The sequence below is a fragment of the Spinacia oleracea genome, chromosome 3 (assembly GCF_020520425.1).
Source record: "Spinacia oleracea cultivar Varoflay chromosome 3, BTI_SOV_V1, whole genome shotgun sequence".
NCBI lineage: Eukaryota > Viridiplantae > Streptophyta > Magnoliopsida > Caryophyllales > Amaranthaceae > Spinacia > Spinacia oleracea.
In genome coordinates, this window is record NC_079489.1 from 2,030,364 (window position 1) to 2,044,451 (window position 14,088).

The 14,088-nt window shown below is 37.0% G+C and overlaps 1 protein-coding gene across 4 annotated transcripts; it reads right to left on the reverse strand.

Annotated features, from left to right (window-relative positions):
- Positions 1-494: 494 nt before the first annotated feature.
- On the reverse strand, positions 495-9,776 carry LOC110782473 (E3 ubiquitin-protein ligase BIG BROTHER). Of its 4 annotated transcripts, none has more exons than XM_021986643.2 (11): positions 9,563-9,776; positions 8,487-8,547; positions 8,064-8,206; positions 7,870-7,933; positions 7,267-7,386; positions 6,942-7,179; positions 4,905-4,942; positions 4,772-4,816; positions 4,057-4,181; positions 2,442-2,550; positions 495-825 (listed from the first exon to the last, which is right to left on the reverse strand). In XM_021986643.2, exons 5-11 carry the CDS (start codon positions 7,369-7,371, stop codon positions 787-789), a joined length of 699 nt encoding a protein of 232 aa, XP_021842335.1. In that variant the 5' UTR covers positions 7,372-7,386; positions 7,870-7,933; positions 8,064-8,206; positions 8,487-8,547; positions 9,563-9,776; the 3' UTR covers positions 495-786. The 4 variants fall into 4 exon arrangements, with proteins under 4 accessions (XP_021842335.1, XP_021842334.1, XP_021842338.1 ...); XM_021986642.2 differs by lacking the exon at positions 9,563-9,776 and adding an exon at positions 8,775-8,835; XM_021986646.2 differs by lacking the exon at positions 8,487-8,547.
- Between the last annotated feature and the right edge of the window lie 4,312 nt (positions 9,777-14,088).

Genomic DNA, 14,088 nt, shown 5'->3' on the forward strand with positions numbered 1-14,088 from the left:
ATCCCGTTGTAAACCCAACATGAAACAACGATGGGCTACTCGTTGTGCATGGACGTTAATTAGAAATTTGGCATGAGCCCTACATGACTGGTCGACCTGCACATCAATACTCTTTCTTTTTAAGCAATTAACAAACGGTCTTAAAATTAGTTAGGAGTCTACTAGCGCAACACGATCTGGTCTGATACGACACGTGGAACAAGTCATGCATGGACCTCATTTATAAGAGAGACGCACGAGCTTCGAACGGCCCGAATATTTTTGGCCCGTTCTAGGCCCGACACGTGGTCCCACTGACTCCAGGCCTATCGCTTATGCATTTAAGCTTTGGGAAAATCCTTACAATATCTGATTTATTAGTGAAAACTATCCCCAAGTTCTGTCACAGTGACAAATAATACTACTCATTAACTTAAAAATCACGGTATTAACTCAAGAATGTGTGATAAAAGTACGCGTCGATATTGGTGGAGAAAGGTGGTCGAGGAACGGGATGAAAGAAAAATCAGAGCTTGAAGCTCAAACAACCTTCAAACATACTACTCCGTACTTCGTATTACTCGAGTTTTCATACACATAGATGCAACCACATCAATCTTTAATTGCAGATATGAAAGTACTTCTACATTCCACCTTAATGAAACAAACCAATTAAGGGAAGAAGAGAAAAGAAAAAGAAAAAAAAAGCAACCAAATTTTACATAGCTAGGGTTGCTTTCTTACAGAACTTGCAACAAAATGGCGGTTGGTTGTAGGCTTGTAGCGCGGTACATGGCTAGTTCTAGTTCAATGCAACTTCACCTCCTTTTTGCAGAGCGGGCAAATCTGAACGAAAAATAAAACGTTTGTGTCAACGGAATATTTAGTATTTACAAACACAAACTCATCACAGTTAACAACAAGCATTCTAGCAGACATTCTTAGTTAAGATGTGTGTGGGAGAGGGGGGTGGTGGTGGTAAAGATGGATGTGAGCCCGGGGGACCGAGGCCCGACCTGACCCAACACGAAAAAAGCAAGGCCCGGCATTAGCACGGAATTGTGGGCCGCATTTTTTTTTGGAAAAGGCACGACACGACAAGGCACGCTAAATTTAGTAAAATTAGGCTTAGACAAAACGGCTCAGCCCAGCCCAACAGCTAGTGGGCCTGGACAGGGACTGTTTTGAACTTTTTTGCCCTGGCCCGACCCGATGCAGAGTGTGTTTGGTGTGGGCCTGATCCGACCCGGCCCACGGCCATCTTTAGTGGTGGGTGATGAACCGTGCCCGGGCCATGCGGCTTGTGAAGGGAATTGGCCTGATTGGCCGGGTGGGTCATGGGCTGTGCCCGGGCCATCCGGCTTATGAACTGAATCAGCCTGATTGGCTGGGTGGGTCATGGACTGTGCCCGGGCCATCAGGCTTGGGAACTGAATTGGCCTGATTAGCCCGAGTGACAGTCAAGTGCACCAGTACTAGCAAGGAAGAATCTAAATATCACAGTTTGCTTTGACAGTAACCTGTGTACTACTGACAGCCATGCAGTTCTACAAATCTTGTCCACGGAGTTTGCAGACAGTGTCAGAAAGCATAAGACGAACAACCCTTAAAATTGAGGTCATCAATCATCAGTCCTTTTTCCGATATCTCTAAAGTACTCGAGCTAAGCGTTCAAAGTGACAAGGGGCAAACTAAATAAGTGGTAAAAAAAACATAGGTTTTTACGTTGTTTGGAGCAAGTAGCCCAACAGAAGTGAATGCCCCAAGTAGGGGTTTAACCTCAAGTTAAGAGGGTCAAGTAAGGACGTTGTGTGACCTATCCAGACTGCAAACTTAAAGGTGAATCACGTGTGAAGGGAGTGGGAGTGTTAAGAGTATAATCCACATGTGAGTTTTAGACTAATTACCCCACATTAAAACAATAGAGAGAGAGATTGACTATGGCCTTGTTCTTTTTGGCTTAATTTCAGTTCCAAGGCTTATTTTCAGCTCAATTCAGTTTATTTCAGTTCAGAACAGGGTCTAACATATAAGATTGGAGGGCCATTCCACCTATCACCAACTGGTTTTAGGATGGAACCCCGTCAGGCTTATATGTGGTCAATCTCTTCTCTTGTCCGGGCTTGTGTACGGCCCGATGAGTTTATCATGCAATGTAAATCTGGCCGAAGATAAATATGAATCTTATGCCTTAATTGCTAACAGATCAGAGACAAGGCACATTCAATAAACCACTCTTTTAAACCACTTTCAGGTTTCAAATATACTCCGTAGTACAGAAATGAAACGGAGTGATATCAAATTATGGTTGATTCTACTTGTTGATGAACATATGTCGATTGTTTGCACAAGCCTTCCCCGTGAAAAAGCACCAAGATCATAATAAGATAACAACTAAGTACGAGTGATAATTAATACCGTGAAAAAAATTAAAGGAAAAGAGAATAGAAAAGTTAGCTTACCCTTTTCTTCACCAGCCAAGGCTCTATACAATCTTTATGATATTGGTGTGCACAGGGCAGAGTGGTCACAGAATCCCGGTTTCTATACGCCGTGCAACATATGACGCAGCTGAGAAATGCATTACACCATCAGTAAAAATTGATCATTATGACAATTATAAAGATCTAAGATAAATCAAGAAGGTATACAAATTCAGGTCTTGCATGGAGATTCGATATACATGATTAACATGAACATAAAAACATATCCGAAGTATGTAATTTGGGCACGTGGTGTTAGACTGCTAGATGTTGCATGTACAAGTAGAAAAATCAAGATACTTAAGTAATTCCTGATCCCAGAAATAGTCTTAGGATATCATCATAGAGGATGATGTTAGAATTATGCCTTGAATCGGTCATGTACTGCAACACCCCAACACGGGGATCTGTTATTCTGGACTAGGGCTATCTGTTTTGGGCCTATATTCTGGGTTTTCTGCATCTATCTAGAGAGTACTATATAAACTCTCTAGGTCATAATAGTTGTATTCTGTAATCTATACTCATCGAGATCAATAAAATTGTTCGGTAACACATTGTGTGAACCACGTTAAATCTTTGAGTTCTTTATTTACATTATTTAATCTTTCTTGCTTACGTTATAACAGATGATTTATATTATTGACCCATAACCAAGTACCCAAAGTCCCAAACTGTACCTGAAATGAAATTGACCAGATTTTGACCCAAGGTTAAATTGGCCTGACCCGAAAAATAATGTGAGTACTACTGATTAGTTTATTATAATTAGTTGATTGACTATATACCGAAGTGACCAGAAACCGAACCAAATGACTCATAACCCGAATATGGTCAAAGCCAAATTGACCAGAACCAAATCCGATTGTTTTGCCACCTCTACAACCTAATCATCTACCTATTTACTGTATGTCTGTAGCTACAAATTCAGATGAAGAACTAAGTTAATTGTGCTTGTAAAGTACTCCGTAGTAATGTATCCCTATGTCATGTAAACTTTACAGCACTCACTCCAAAGCTCATACCAAAAGTCAACTGTGTAATCTCATAACACATGATATTCTTGTGAAAGTTGTGATGCAAGTACTCGTATTAACAATATGCACCTTACAACTAACAGGTTCTGTGACACTGAAAGTTTAAAAGTAAAAGCAGACAAATTTTTCATCAATATGAAATGCTGATTTATTCCAAGAACCAGAATCGGGAGAAAAACTTCTGTGGAAACTTATTGAATTCACCAACAATTTTTTTTTTGTTGTTCTATTTTTTTGTGTGCAAATGAGCCACAAGGGAATAATAAATTACAAACGGGGGAGGGATTCAATCTTGAGACCTACCGTACACACACCCATAGTCTTAACCACTAGGCTAAGACATCATTGGTAGAATTCACCAACAAATGCTTATAGTTAAAGGACCATTATACTCGTGATGTTTAAAGGCCATCCATTGTTGAAAAGATAGAAACTTTGCACATGAATATTCAATTAAGAGGAGCTTCACATTGGATGAATGCATATACCCAAAAGAATTCTTATTTCGTTTTTCACGAGGGTGGAGGGGCGAGGGAGAGAGAAGGAAGACAACGTACTCTCCTATATCGATTTTCTTTGAGAAAAAACCAGTTCTGTATGTGTAACATGGCAAAATGGACATCTCCCTCTTAGATAATCCTTGATTCTCACTGCCAATTGCATCCCCCAAGGACTGCAGCTCCTGGATTAAACAAACAAACAATGAGTGTCTAAACTCTTTACAGTACGGTTGCACGACCCCTTTCTTTGACAACTACGAAGCTTCAAAAATTAATTGCAATAAAATCAAGCTTAAAACCTGATTACAAATGCATAAAAACCTATCTTTGAAGAAGAGGTTAATGAAATGACAGCCTGTTTGGTAGCCGGCCATAAACGGCCGTTAATGGGAATGGATTTGTATGTAAATTTGTAAGGAAAATCAATATCCATTCCATGGTAATGCTAGTTCACTCAAAATTATCACTTTTTCTTTATAAAGTTCCATTACCATCCATTACCATTGGGGGAGTGATATTAGGTGGGAATGCAAATTTATGAAGAAAAACACCAAGTTTGAGACAAATTTTCATTACCATGGACATCATGATGTTATTTTCTTGCCAAATAACACTAAGATTTATACCTATTCCCACCATTTATTACCGGCTACCAAACGGGCCGTGAATGCCTCGTGTACAGGTTTTGCAACAAGAGGCCTGATATAATCGTTTGCAATGAGCAAGAGAAGAAACTTGAGTCATTTAACGTAGACAAATTGCCCAAACATACCTCGTAAGTCATCCGATCTGGATCAACGGGATCCTGAAATGTTTCCTGCAAGCATGGAAGCGACAGGCTTGCCTTTTCAGACAAAAATTAATTGATTAAGGATTTTATGTGCGAAAGCTCCTAATAGAATTACCGAAATAGACGTGCCAGCAGCAGCATGTTCAGTGTCCCCTGAATAATGCGAGCAAAGAGTTAAGGTTTATACGAATCCATCATTCCACATAATGTATAAAAAATAAAGGACTTTTTGCCAAAAAGGACCTTTTATAAACGGTTTTTTGCGAGAAAGGACCTTTTATGACGAAATTGGTGAAATGGGACCTAAAACATAATTTTTTTTGTTGATTGGGACCTTTTACCGGTTTTTTGGAGTTGACCCAAGATTCCGGCAACGACTTTGACACGTGGCAACCGGAGAGTGCCACGTGTCCATTTAATGATTAAAAAAAAAAGTTGCCCAAAAAAAACAAAAATTTATCGAATTTTTTTTTTTGCCCCAAATCGATTTTTTTCGCCCCAATTTTGCGAAGAACCCTAATTTTTTCGACGCAAAAATTAGAACAATTGAGGAGGAATTTGAGGGGAAAAAATAGCACACCTCATTCGTGGCAGACAATTTCAGTGACGAACTTTAAGGCAATTGGGATTTTGGAGGGAGAATTGGAGCAAAAAAAAATCGATTTGGGGCAAAAAAAAAATCGATTTAGGGCAAAAAAAATATCGATTTGGGGAAAAAAAATGATTTGGGGCAAAAAAAAAAAAAAAATCGATTTGGGGCAAAAAAAAAATCGATTTGGGGCAAAAAAAAAATCGATTTGGGGCCAAAAAAAAAAATCTATTTGGGGCAAAAAAAAAATCGATAATTTTTTTTTTGGGGGGACTTTTTTTTTTTTTGGGGGGGCAAACTTTTTTTTTTTAATCATTAAATGGACACGTGGCCTTCTCCGGTTGCCACGTGTCAAAGTCGTTGCCGGAATCTTGGATCAACTCCAAGAAACCGGTAAAAGGTCCCAATCAACAAAAAAAATTATATTTTAGGTCCCATTTCACCAATTTCGTCATAAAAGGTCCTTTCTCGCAAAAAAACGTTTATAAAAGGTCCTTTTTGGCAAAAAAACCAAAAATAAACTCTGATGTCAGTTTGACATCAGATTTTTACAAGTATGGGCGAGGGGCAGGTGTTCAGCAATGAGCCATAGAACTATAGAAGTTGTGAAACAGAGCAACTTCCATGTAAAATGGGAAATACAAGAAAGAAAAACAACGCAAAGTGATTGGTCAAGAATTATGTAAAACATTTATAGTCACAAGTCACAACCAGGATTTTCACAAGTATGTACAGGTTGTCTTTATCTAAAGTTCACTTGCTTCCTAATGCTATGGACCGGTATGGTTTTGGAGATGTCTTTAAGAAGTCAACATAACGGAACTAATGAGTGATGATACAAAAGAAAGCAAAGAACCAGAAGATGAAACTTTCATAGGAAACAACTGACAAAATCCAAGATCGAGCAAAAGCGCATTGTTAACTCTACCGGTCTAGTGCTATGAACAAAACAAATGTGGCAAAAGACTCTAGCAAAGATACTAAGCAAAAAATCAGAAGTTAAAGTTATACATGCCGAGAAGTGTAAAACCCGTAGCCTACAAGCCTAAATCCCGTTGCTGAAAGGAATAAAAAATTATTCCAGTATTTTTTGTAACATAAAACTGCAAAGGCTATGGTTAACAGCATTTAGCTCAAGAAGAAGTTAAAATCTAAACGCACATGCTATTCTAGAATCATGACGAGACACTAGCAGAAAAGTCCGTAGGTGGGTAGAGTATGAGACTCCACTAGAAGACACCATAACGACAGGAGTTAAACTAAAGTATGAACATCTTCCGACTTCGAGAATATCAAGGCCAGTCTGCTGCAGCACAGAATGACTGTATATGAAGAAAAATGCATTTCCTTGTCCAGTCCTAAAATGAACCCGTCCTATCATTATACCCCCACAACAATTCAGAAACAATGAGTCAATGGCCACGGGGGGGGGGGGGGGGGGGGGGGGGGGGGTGGGGGGAGGGGGGGGAGTGGGGGGGTGGGGGGGGTGGGAGCAAAGTAAGGAAAGAAATTGAGTTCCAGAAACTTTAGCATTCAATTCAGGCTTGGTCTTGTTCTACTTACTAGAATTACTCCGGTGTGATTCTAAAATGGCGACATGATCAACTTCGTCTTCCGAGTCTAACTCTTGCAAAGATCTAGCCACAGCTTCATCCAGAGCCAAATCATGGTCACAACTCTCTGAAAATGATGATTCTCCCCATGAGTGTCCATGGCTACTGCTTGGTTCATTGTCAGAAGATCTTGCTGTTTGGAGTGTTTGGTTTACACAGCTAATCTTTAGTGACTGGTAAAGACTTTCCTGAGTTACGCATTAAAAAAATAGGTTAACGCCAAGTATAGCTATGCGCTAATACGCAATTCAACACATGAAATCTATATAAGATACCTGATGTTGAAGAGCCTCTTCAATAGTAAGACCAGGGAACAATTCTTCCAGATTTTCTTGAAGTTCGGGTAGGACATGATGGTCCTCCCACACTTGGCTACCCATCCTTAATGCTTAGTCCTTGATAAATTTGGTTAATTAAAGGTCAGTTCAAGAACCCTTACGGCCCGTTTGGTAGCCGGCCATAAATGGTGTCAATGGGAATGAATTTGTATGTAAATTTGTAAGGAAAGTCGATATATATTCCCATGGTAATGCTAATTCACTCAAAATTATCTCTTTTCTTTATAAATTTCCATTACCATTTGGGGAGTGGTATTAGGTGTAAATGCAAATTTATGAAGAAAAACACCAAATTTGAGACAAAATTTCATTACCATGGACATCATGATGTTAATTTCTTGCCAAATTACACTATGATTTATTCTCATTACCACTGTTTATTACCGGCTACCAAACAGGCCGTTAATGTTTTCTGATAATCCTCCTCACTACTTAACAATTAATCAAATATATTGAATCAAATGGCACAAACAGGCAGGAGTAGCTTGAAGAACATTGATTTAAAATCTGATATTCAAAAGGAAGCGAGAAAAATGATACCTGCGAAAGAAAGCACTGCTTTGACAATATCCACCACAAAATCTCAATTCCTCGGGAATCGTTCCTGCACAAGATTACCATGATGGAATTTACAAAAAGTTACTCGGGTATACCAAAGAAATAAAAACCGAGAAAGACAAGAGCAAAGAAGAGTAGTATCAACACCCCAACAATTACCTCAAACCCAAAGTTACCTTTTTATCTGAAGTCCAGGAAAATTTCACTTTTAATCAACAATTGAAAGCACCTCAGTTCTATAAACTGAGTTGGGATTGAAACCATCAACAGAGGCAGAACAGTATGTATCAGCACCTCAAACCAAATAGTGACTTTAAATCTGAAATCCAGAAAAAATCCTTTTTGATCAGATTTTTAATCACCTCAGAACAATAGAAGGATGGTATCTTACTGATTAATACTGAATAATTGAATATTAATGAGTACAAGTAATGAAATCCAGAACATAATAGTATACAAGATCATCAGAAATTCAGAATGATGAATGTCCTAATCTCAATCCTAAATGAAAAAGGAAGGGTGTTTCCTTTCCTTGATAGGGAAAAGGAATAACCGAATGCATTGCACATAAATTAGCAGATATGAAAGATGATTATGACCTTAATGAAGGACCCGCATAAACCCGTCTAAAGATCTCCCTTCTTCACAACTAATCAGAATCTGATCAATATTAAAACATGATTTCAAAAAGAAAGATTAATGAGCAAGTGAAAAAAAGGAGGAAAGAACCTAGTTAAAAGTTTGGTGTATTTATAGACATATTAGTCCTTACTAATTTGAATTTCTTCTCTAATCAAGCCATTTCAGCAAAGAATTCCGACAAATTTTCCAAATTACTACACACCTCACCTCAAATTGACAAAGACAGAAAAAGATATAGAATTTACATTGTAGATATTTCCATGCCTATGAACGCGGCAACGAGGCAGAAGTGCAAATAACCTAGATAAATCATTAAATCCTAATCATTCAACATTTCCAAATTGAATAATAATCCTCTTAGCATCACACAAATGGAAATTCCATGGAATATTTTTGAAATTACTAAAGTCAGTCAACTAAGAAACAGCCAACAACTTACTACTACAACCTTAAAATTGTACTGCAGTAGTTAATCAAACATTAGGTCAACCCTAAAGTACAATTTCCTCCAACAATTATGGTCTTTTCTAAGAAGCTTGTCTTCCATAAAACAACTAAATTAGTAGTAATTTACACATGTATGCTTCTGACTTTGTCAAAAAACATTGATATAATTAATATTTATTAACTGAAAATGACAATTACCCACTAAAATTAACCCATCACGCAACAAGATTACATCATAATCAACTCAAATCATTAAAAAGATTATACCTTTACCAATAAAAAATAAAAACAAGGGATTAAATTTCCTGTACTAGAAACAATGTGAAGTAATTAACAGAACAAAATGACCATTCCCCACTAAAATTAACCCATCACGCAACAAGATTACATCATAATCAACTCAAAAACATTAAAAAGAGTATAACTTTAGGAAAAAAAAAGCTTTAAATTTCCTGTAATACAGACAAATGTGAAGTAATTAACAAAACAGAAATGAAATCTTTTAGATCCTAATTAGTAAAGTAGCAAATCAAATTATGCAAGAAATTGAAGAAAAAAAAAAGAGAGAGAGATTAGGGGAATATACCTGATGAATTTTGGAGGGATTTTGGGCAAAAAATTGGGAAAGATGGGGTTGATGATATGTAGACCACAAAAAATCAGCAGATTACAACAAATAATAATTGAGATATTTCTCAATAATGGGGCTTTTTTCTGGGTTTTCACAGTGTTTTTAACAGTCTCTATCAGAGTGAGTAAGAAGATGAAGTGAGAAAGTCAAGATTTTGGAATTATTTATTTGTGTAAAAAAATGATGGGGGATTTGGACAAAGAGAAAAAGTTGTTGGGTACAAAATAGAAATTGGGACAGCGAAGTTTCCATGTTGTTCTTTCTTGCAGGATACTGTGTACTACTGTCCTCGGATAATCATGTATGATACAATCGGTTGTTAGTTTCCGTATATTACAATTCTTCCGTAATTGTTAGTTTGTTTTGGAGTACTAGTTTATGGTATCGACTTAAACATATTGGTTTTTTTGTTTTGTTTTAAACATGATTTAATCAGACTATTTAGTTTACAATATTATGTTAACCTACATTATGTTAAACATTGCATGGTACTATGATAGTGATTCTCCCACAATTATTCTACTCCAAATTGTATTGTCTAACAAGGTGATGAGCAGCAAAATTCTCATTCCTTTAACGAGAAAAATAAATAAAAAGATGTCTCCATTATGCTAACTTACATTTTCACTGTAATTATAGCTAAATTTAAATAAACTAAACTTTTTTTAATATGTATAAAAGTAATTTTGAAATGTATTCCAGTGTAGAAAGAAAGAGCTACTTCGAATTTGAATTTTGGTGTGTGGATATTGGAGGATATGTGATTGAATCTTGATTTTTCTTTTTCTTTTTCTTTTTTTTAATTAGGTGATTGAATCTTGAGTAGTTAAACAATTTACACAATCTTAGGTTTTTTCAACAATTTTTACAATAAATATATGAGATTGAATTTTGATTCTCAAATAGCTCATACTAAAGCTCGGCTTGAGTTGTCATAAATTGATTATATTTAAACTCAATTCAATATACACAAACATTAAACATGTTAAAACTAATTTTAAGTAAATTTTTTAAATATTGTTTATTACTTGTATTTAACTGTGTAGAAACACAATTAGACGAGATCGTAAAACTTGACTTAAGTCGAGTCAACTAGTCAAGTGTTACAGACTAAGTTGAGTTATCCGGACTCGAACTTAACTCAACTTGTTATAATCACTTACATACCTCTTTTAATTGATTTTTGCAGAACTTCTTCTGCAAGGCCATCACCTGATATCCATGCAATTCAAATATTGGAAGATATGTATACCTCCTAATTTCATATGCAAGTAGAAAAATCATCCAATTCAACATAAAATCCTTGATTACCGAATTTTAAAGTACAAATCAGATTCAACCATATCCAATGTTTAACAGAATTATTAAAGAAAAATGGACTAAAACTAATTGAATTTTGGACTTTTTTGAACAAAAATTAATATGAAGTTCTTAACATTACGGAATAGTCTCAAGTTCCATAGAAATTTTCCACTTATGCACCAGCTTTTTAAAATATTATTTGGAAAATTCCTATACAACTGTAAGATTATATTCCAAAATTATCTAAACTTCAAATTAATTTTGAAAACTAGTCCAAAATTCATATTGTTAGTCCATTTTAATGGGAAGTTCAACATTTAACATAAAAGAAATAGCAAATAGTTTTTTGCTTTAATTATTTTAATTAGGCATAGATGAGAAACATATGAATCCTCAATAGTCTCCCAAATCTGCACCATTGCCACCATTATGAGGATCTATGTTTGAGAAGTAGGCATCAACATTCTCAGGACGAGTATCCTGCAAAATATGGATAACGATATATATCATGAGAACTTAATCTTGCTAATAATTAATTATAGCTTAAAATTTTTAGAAATCAACTGTTGTATAAAAGTGTTTGGTATAACTTTCTTTTTTTCTTAGGAAAAAGTGTCTGGTATAGTTGATAGTTTAAAATGAACAACACGAACATGAATACACGATACTCCGCAACAAAGAAAAACAAATCCTGAATAGCACATTGGACAATCTTTAAGGTTGAGCGTTTTGCTCTGTCAAATCAGGTCATCGATCCGTTATGAGTCTGGTCTAACCACTTCGGTTCCAAACGTGTTTTGTGTGACGTCATTGTATTTGCGCCCTTACAACTTAAATGTACAATTTTTCCAGTGTTACTTCGATTTTTGTCGGATATCGGTCAAACTAGTCAACATTTTACCATCCTACATTTAACGAGAAAGATTAGAAAACCAAACACACACACACACCCCCCCCCCCCCCCCTACTGGATTTCCTGGAACAATTCTTTGAAGCTCCTGCCATTTGACTACTCTCTAATTCCCAATTAGAAACACTAGATCTTATTAAATTTGTGTTTAATTTATTGTTGTGGAGATGATTTACACTTTCTCACAAGATCTAAAACTCAAATTTCATGGGATCTAAACATCCAACATCAGAGAGGATTGAAGTTTAATTCAGGTATTATCCCTTTTTTCTTTCAATTATTCATGTTCAATTCACAAATCAGACTCTAATTTCTGTGAATTTACATTCTTTTTCATAATTTTGCATTAACTTTTAGATTTTTGTTCTTCAATTGAATTATGGTATTTTCTGGGTTCTGTTTGGGTTTCTTTTTGCTGCTAATTGTGTAATATAGATGAGGAAGGTAGAGTAGTCCAAAACACTGTTTACCTGATTCGCTAGTATGAGATCGGGTATAAGTTCGTAATTTGCTTTCTAATTTGCTAAATTAGACAGAAAAATGCACCATTTTTCATGTTTATAATTGCCTTTTTTGGTTCATTGTTCTTGGGGTGATTAGGGGATTAGGTAACATTGGATGGATAATTTTCACTCAAACCCCTCTTCCCAAAATGCTGCTAAAATGAGCTTTTGGAGAATCACTGGTTTGGTGCCAAAAAGCTGTCACAGACCTCTTCTAAGTTCTAACCACACACTTAAACTAGAAGTTACACATGTCAAACCGCTGATTTTGGTCAAAGCCTCTAATTTTCCCCAACACGCTCCTAAGTTAGTGGTATGTAAAGCATTTTGGATGAGAAATGCAAGTGGAAAATGAAGATTATATTGAAGAAGTTTATGTACCATGGAGTAATCACCAAAAGCATTAGATGGTGTTGTCGTCCAATCTTCGAGTTGACCGGATGATCCACTTACGAACCCATAGCCCTGCATTCCCTACAAATATTATCACATTATGTAGAATTATTAGTGCAAAAGGCTCAAGGAAAACGAGCAAATAGCAAATTATATGGGAATTATGAAAGAGGTTTCTTGGCGGGATATGTGTCATTCCTGGTGTTTGTTTTAGTATAATGTAATAGAAGTAATAGATAGTAGATTAGATATTGATGTTGAACATGGTTGCAAAACAAACCTGAGCACGCTGAACATCATTTGAGCTAGAAGAACTGTAGTATCCCTGATTTCCAGCAACTTGGGTGGAGTTGGTGTTGAAGTAGTTGGACATCGGTGTTTCCTCGGGAGGAGTCGAGTTCATGTCCATGTTGTAGCTCGAGTTGGGAGAAACAGTTTGAGTTTGTTGATAATTAGTTAAATTGTAGCTCGAGTTGGGAGAAGCAGTTTGGGTTTGTTGGGCCAAGAAATTGCGCGTACCACCACTTATAATAGAATCAGGAGATTGACGCTGTTGTTGCTCCACAAAATCCGATGTTATGTTGTTCATAACAGGACTGCCAGTAGTAGGCTGAGTTTGGCCTTGGCTTACAAAGCCGGGCATGTTGAGAACATAGTCAGATATGTTGACACCGGAAGGTTGCTGTTGCCCTGCAAAGTTGGACATGTTAGCAACGTTAGCAGGTTGTTGCGTATGAAATTCAGACAAGTCTTTCTCGAAGGTAAGATGAAGTGCCTTATCGGGCCGGAACCCTGCACGGGTCAACCCGGCCCGGGTTAGCGGGCTAGACACTTTAAGAGTGAGGGATGGTAAGGGAAACCTTCCCTCAAAGTGCACCTAGAAGGTTGTTGCTTTACGAATTTGGACATGTTAGCAACACTAGCAGAGTAGCAAGTTGTTGCGTATGAAATTCAGACATTTTTTTAAAGATAAGATGAAGTGTCTTATCGGGCCGAAACCCTTCACGGGTCAATCCGACCCGGGTTAGCGGGCCAAACACTTCGAGAGTGGGGGATGGTAAGGGAAACCCTCCCTCAAAATGCCTCTAGTAGGGATTGAACCCCCCCAACCTTTTGTTGCTCTGCAAAGTTGGACATGTTAGCGACACTAGCAGGTTGTTGCGTACGAAATTCAGAAATGTTGGAAATAAGAGAAGTAGGTTGTGTACCAAAGTTATACATACTACCCATAGGAGTAGAAGGTTGCGGAGCAAAGTTCCACACAGGAGGAGCAGAAGGTTGTGATGCAACGTTGGACATCCTAACCGCGGGAGCAAAAGCTTGATCTGCAAAGTTAAAAAAGCTGGCCAGTGGACTGATAGGAGCCGTTGGTG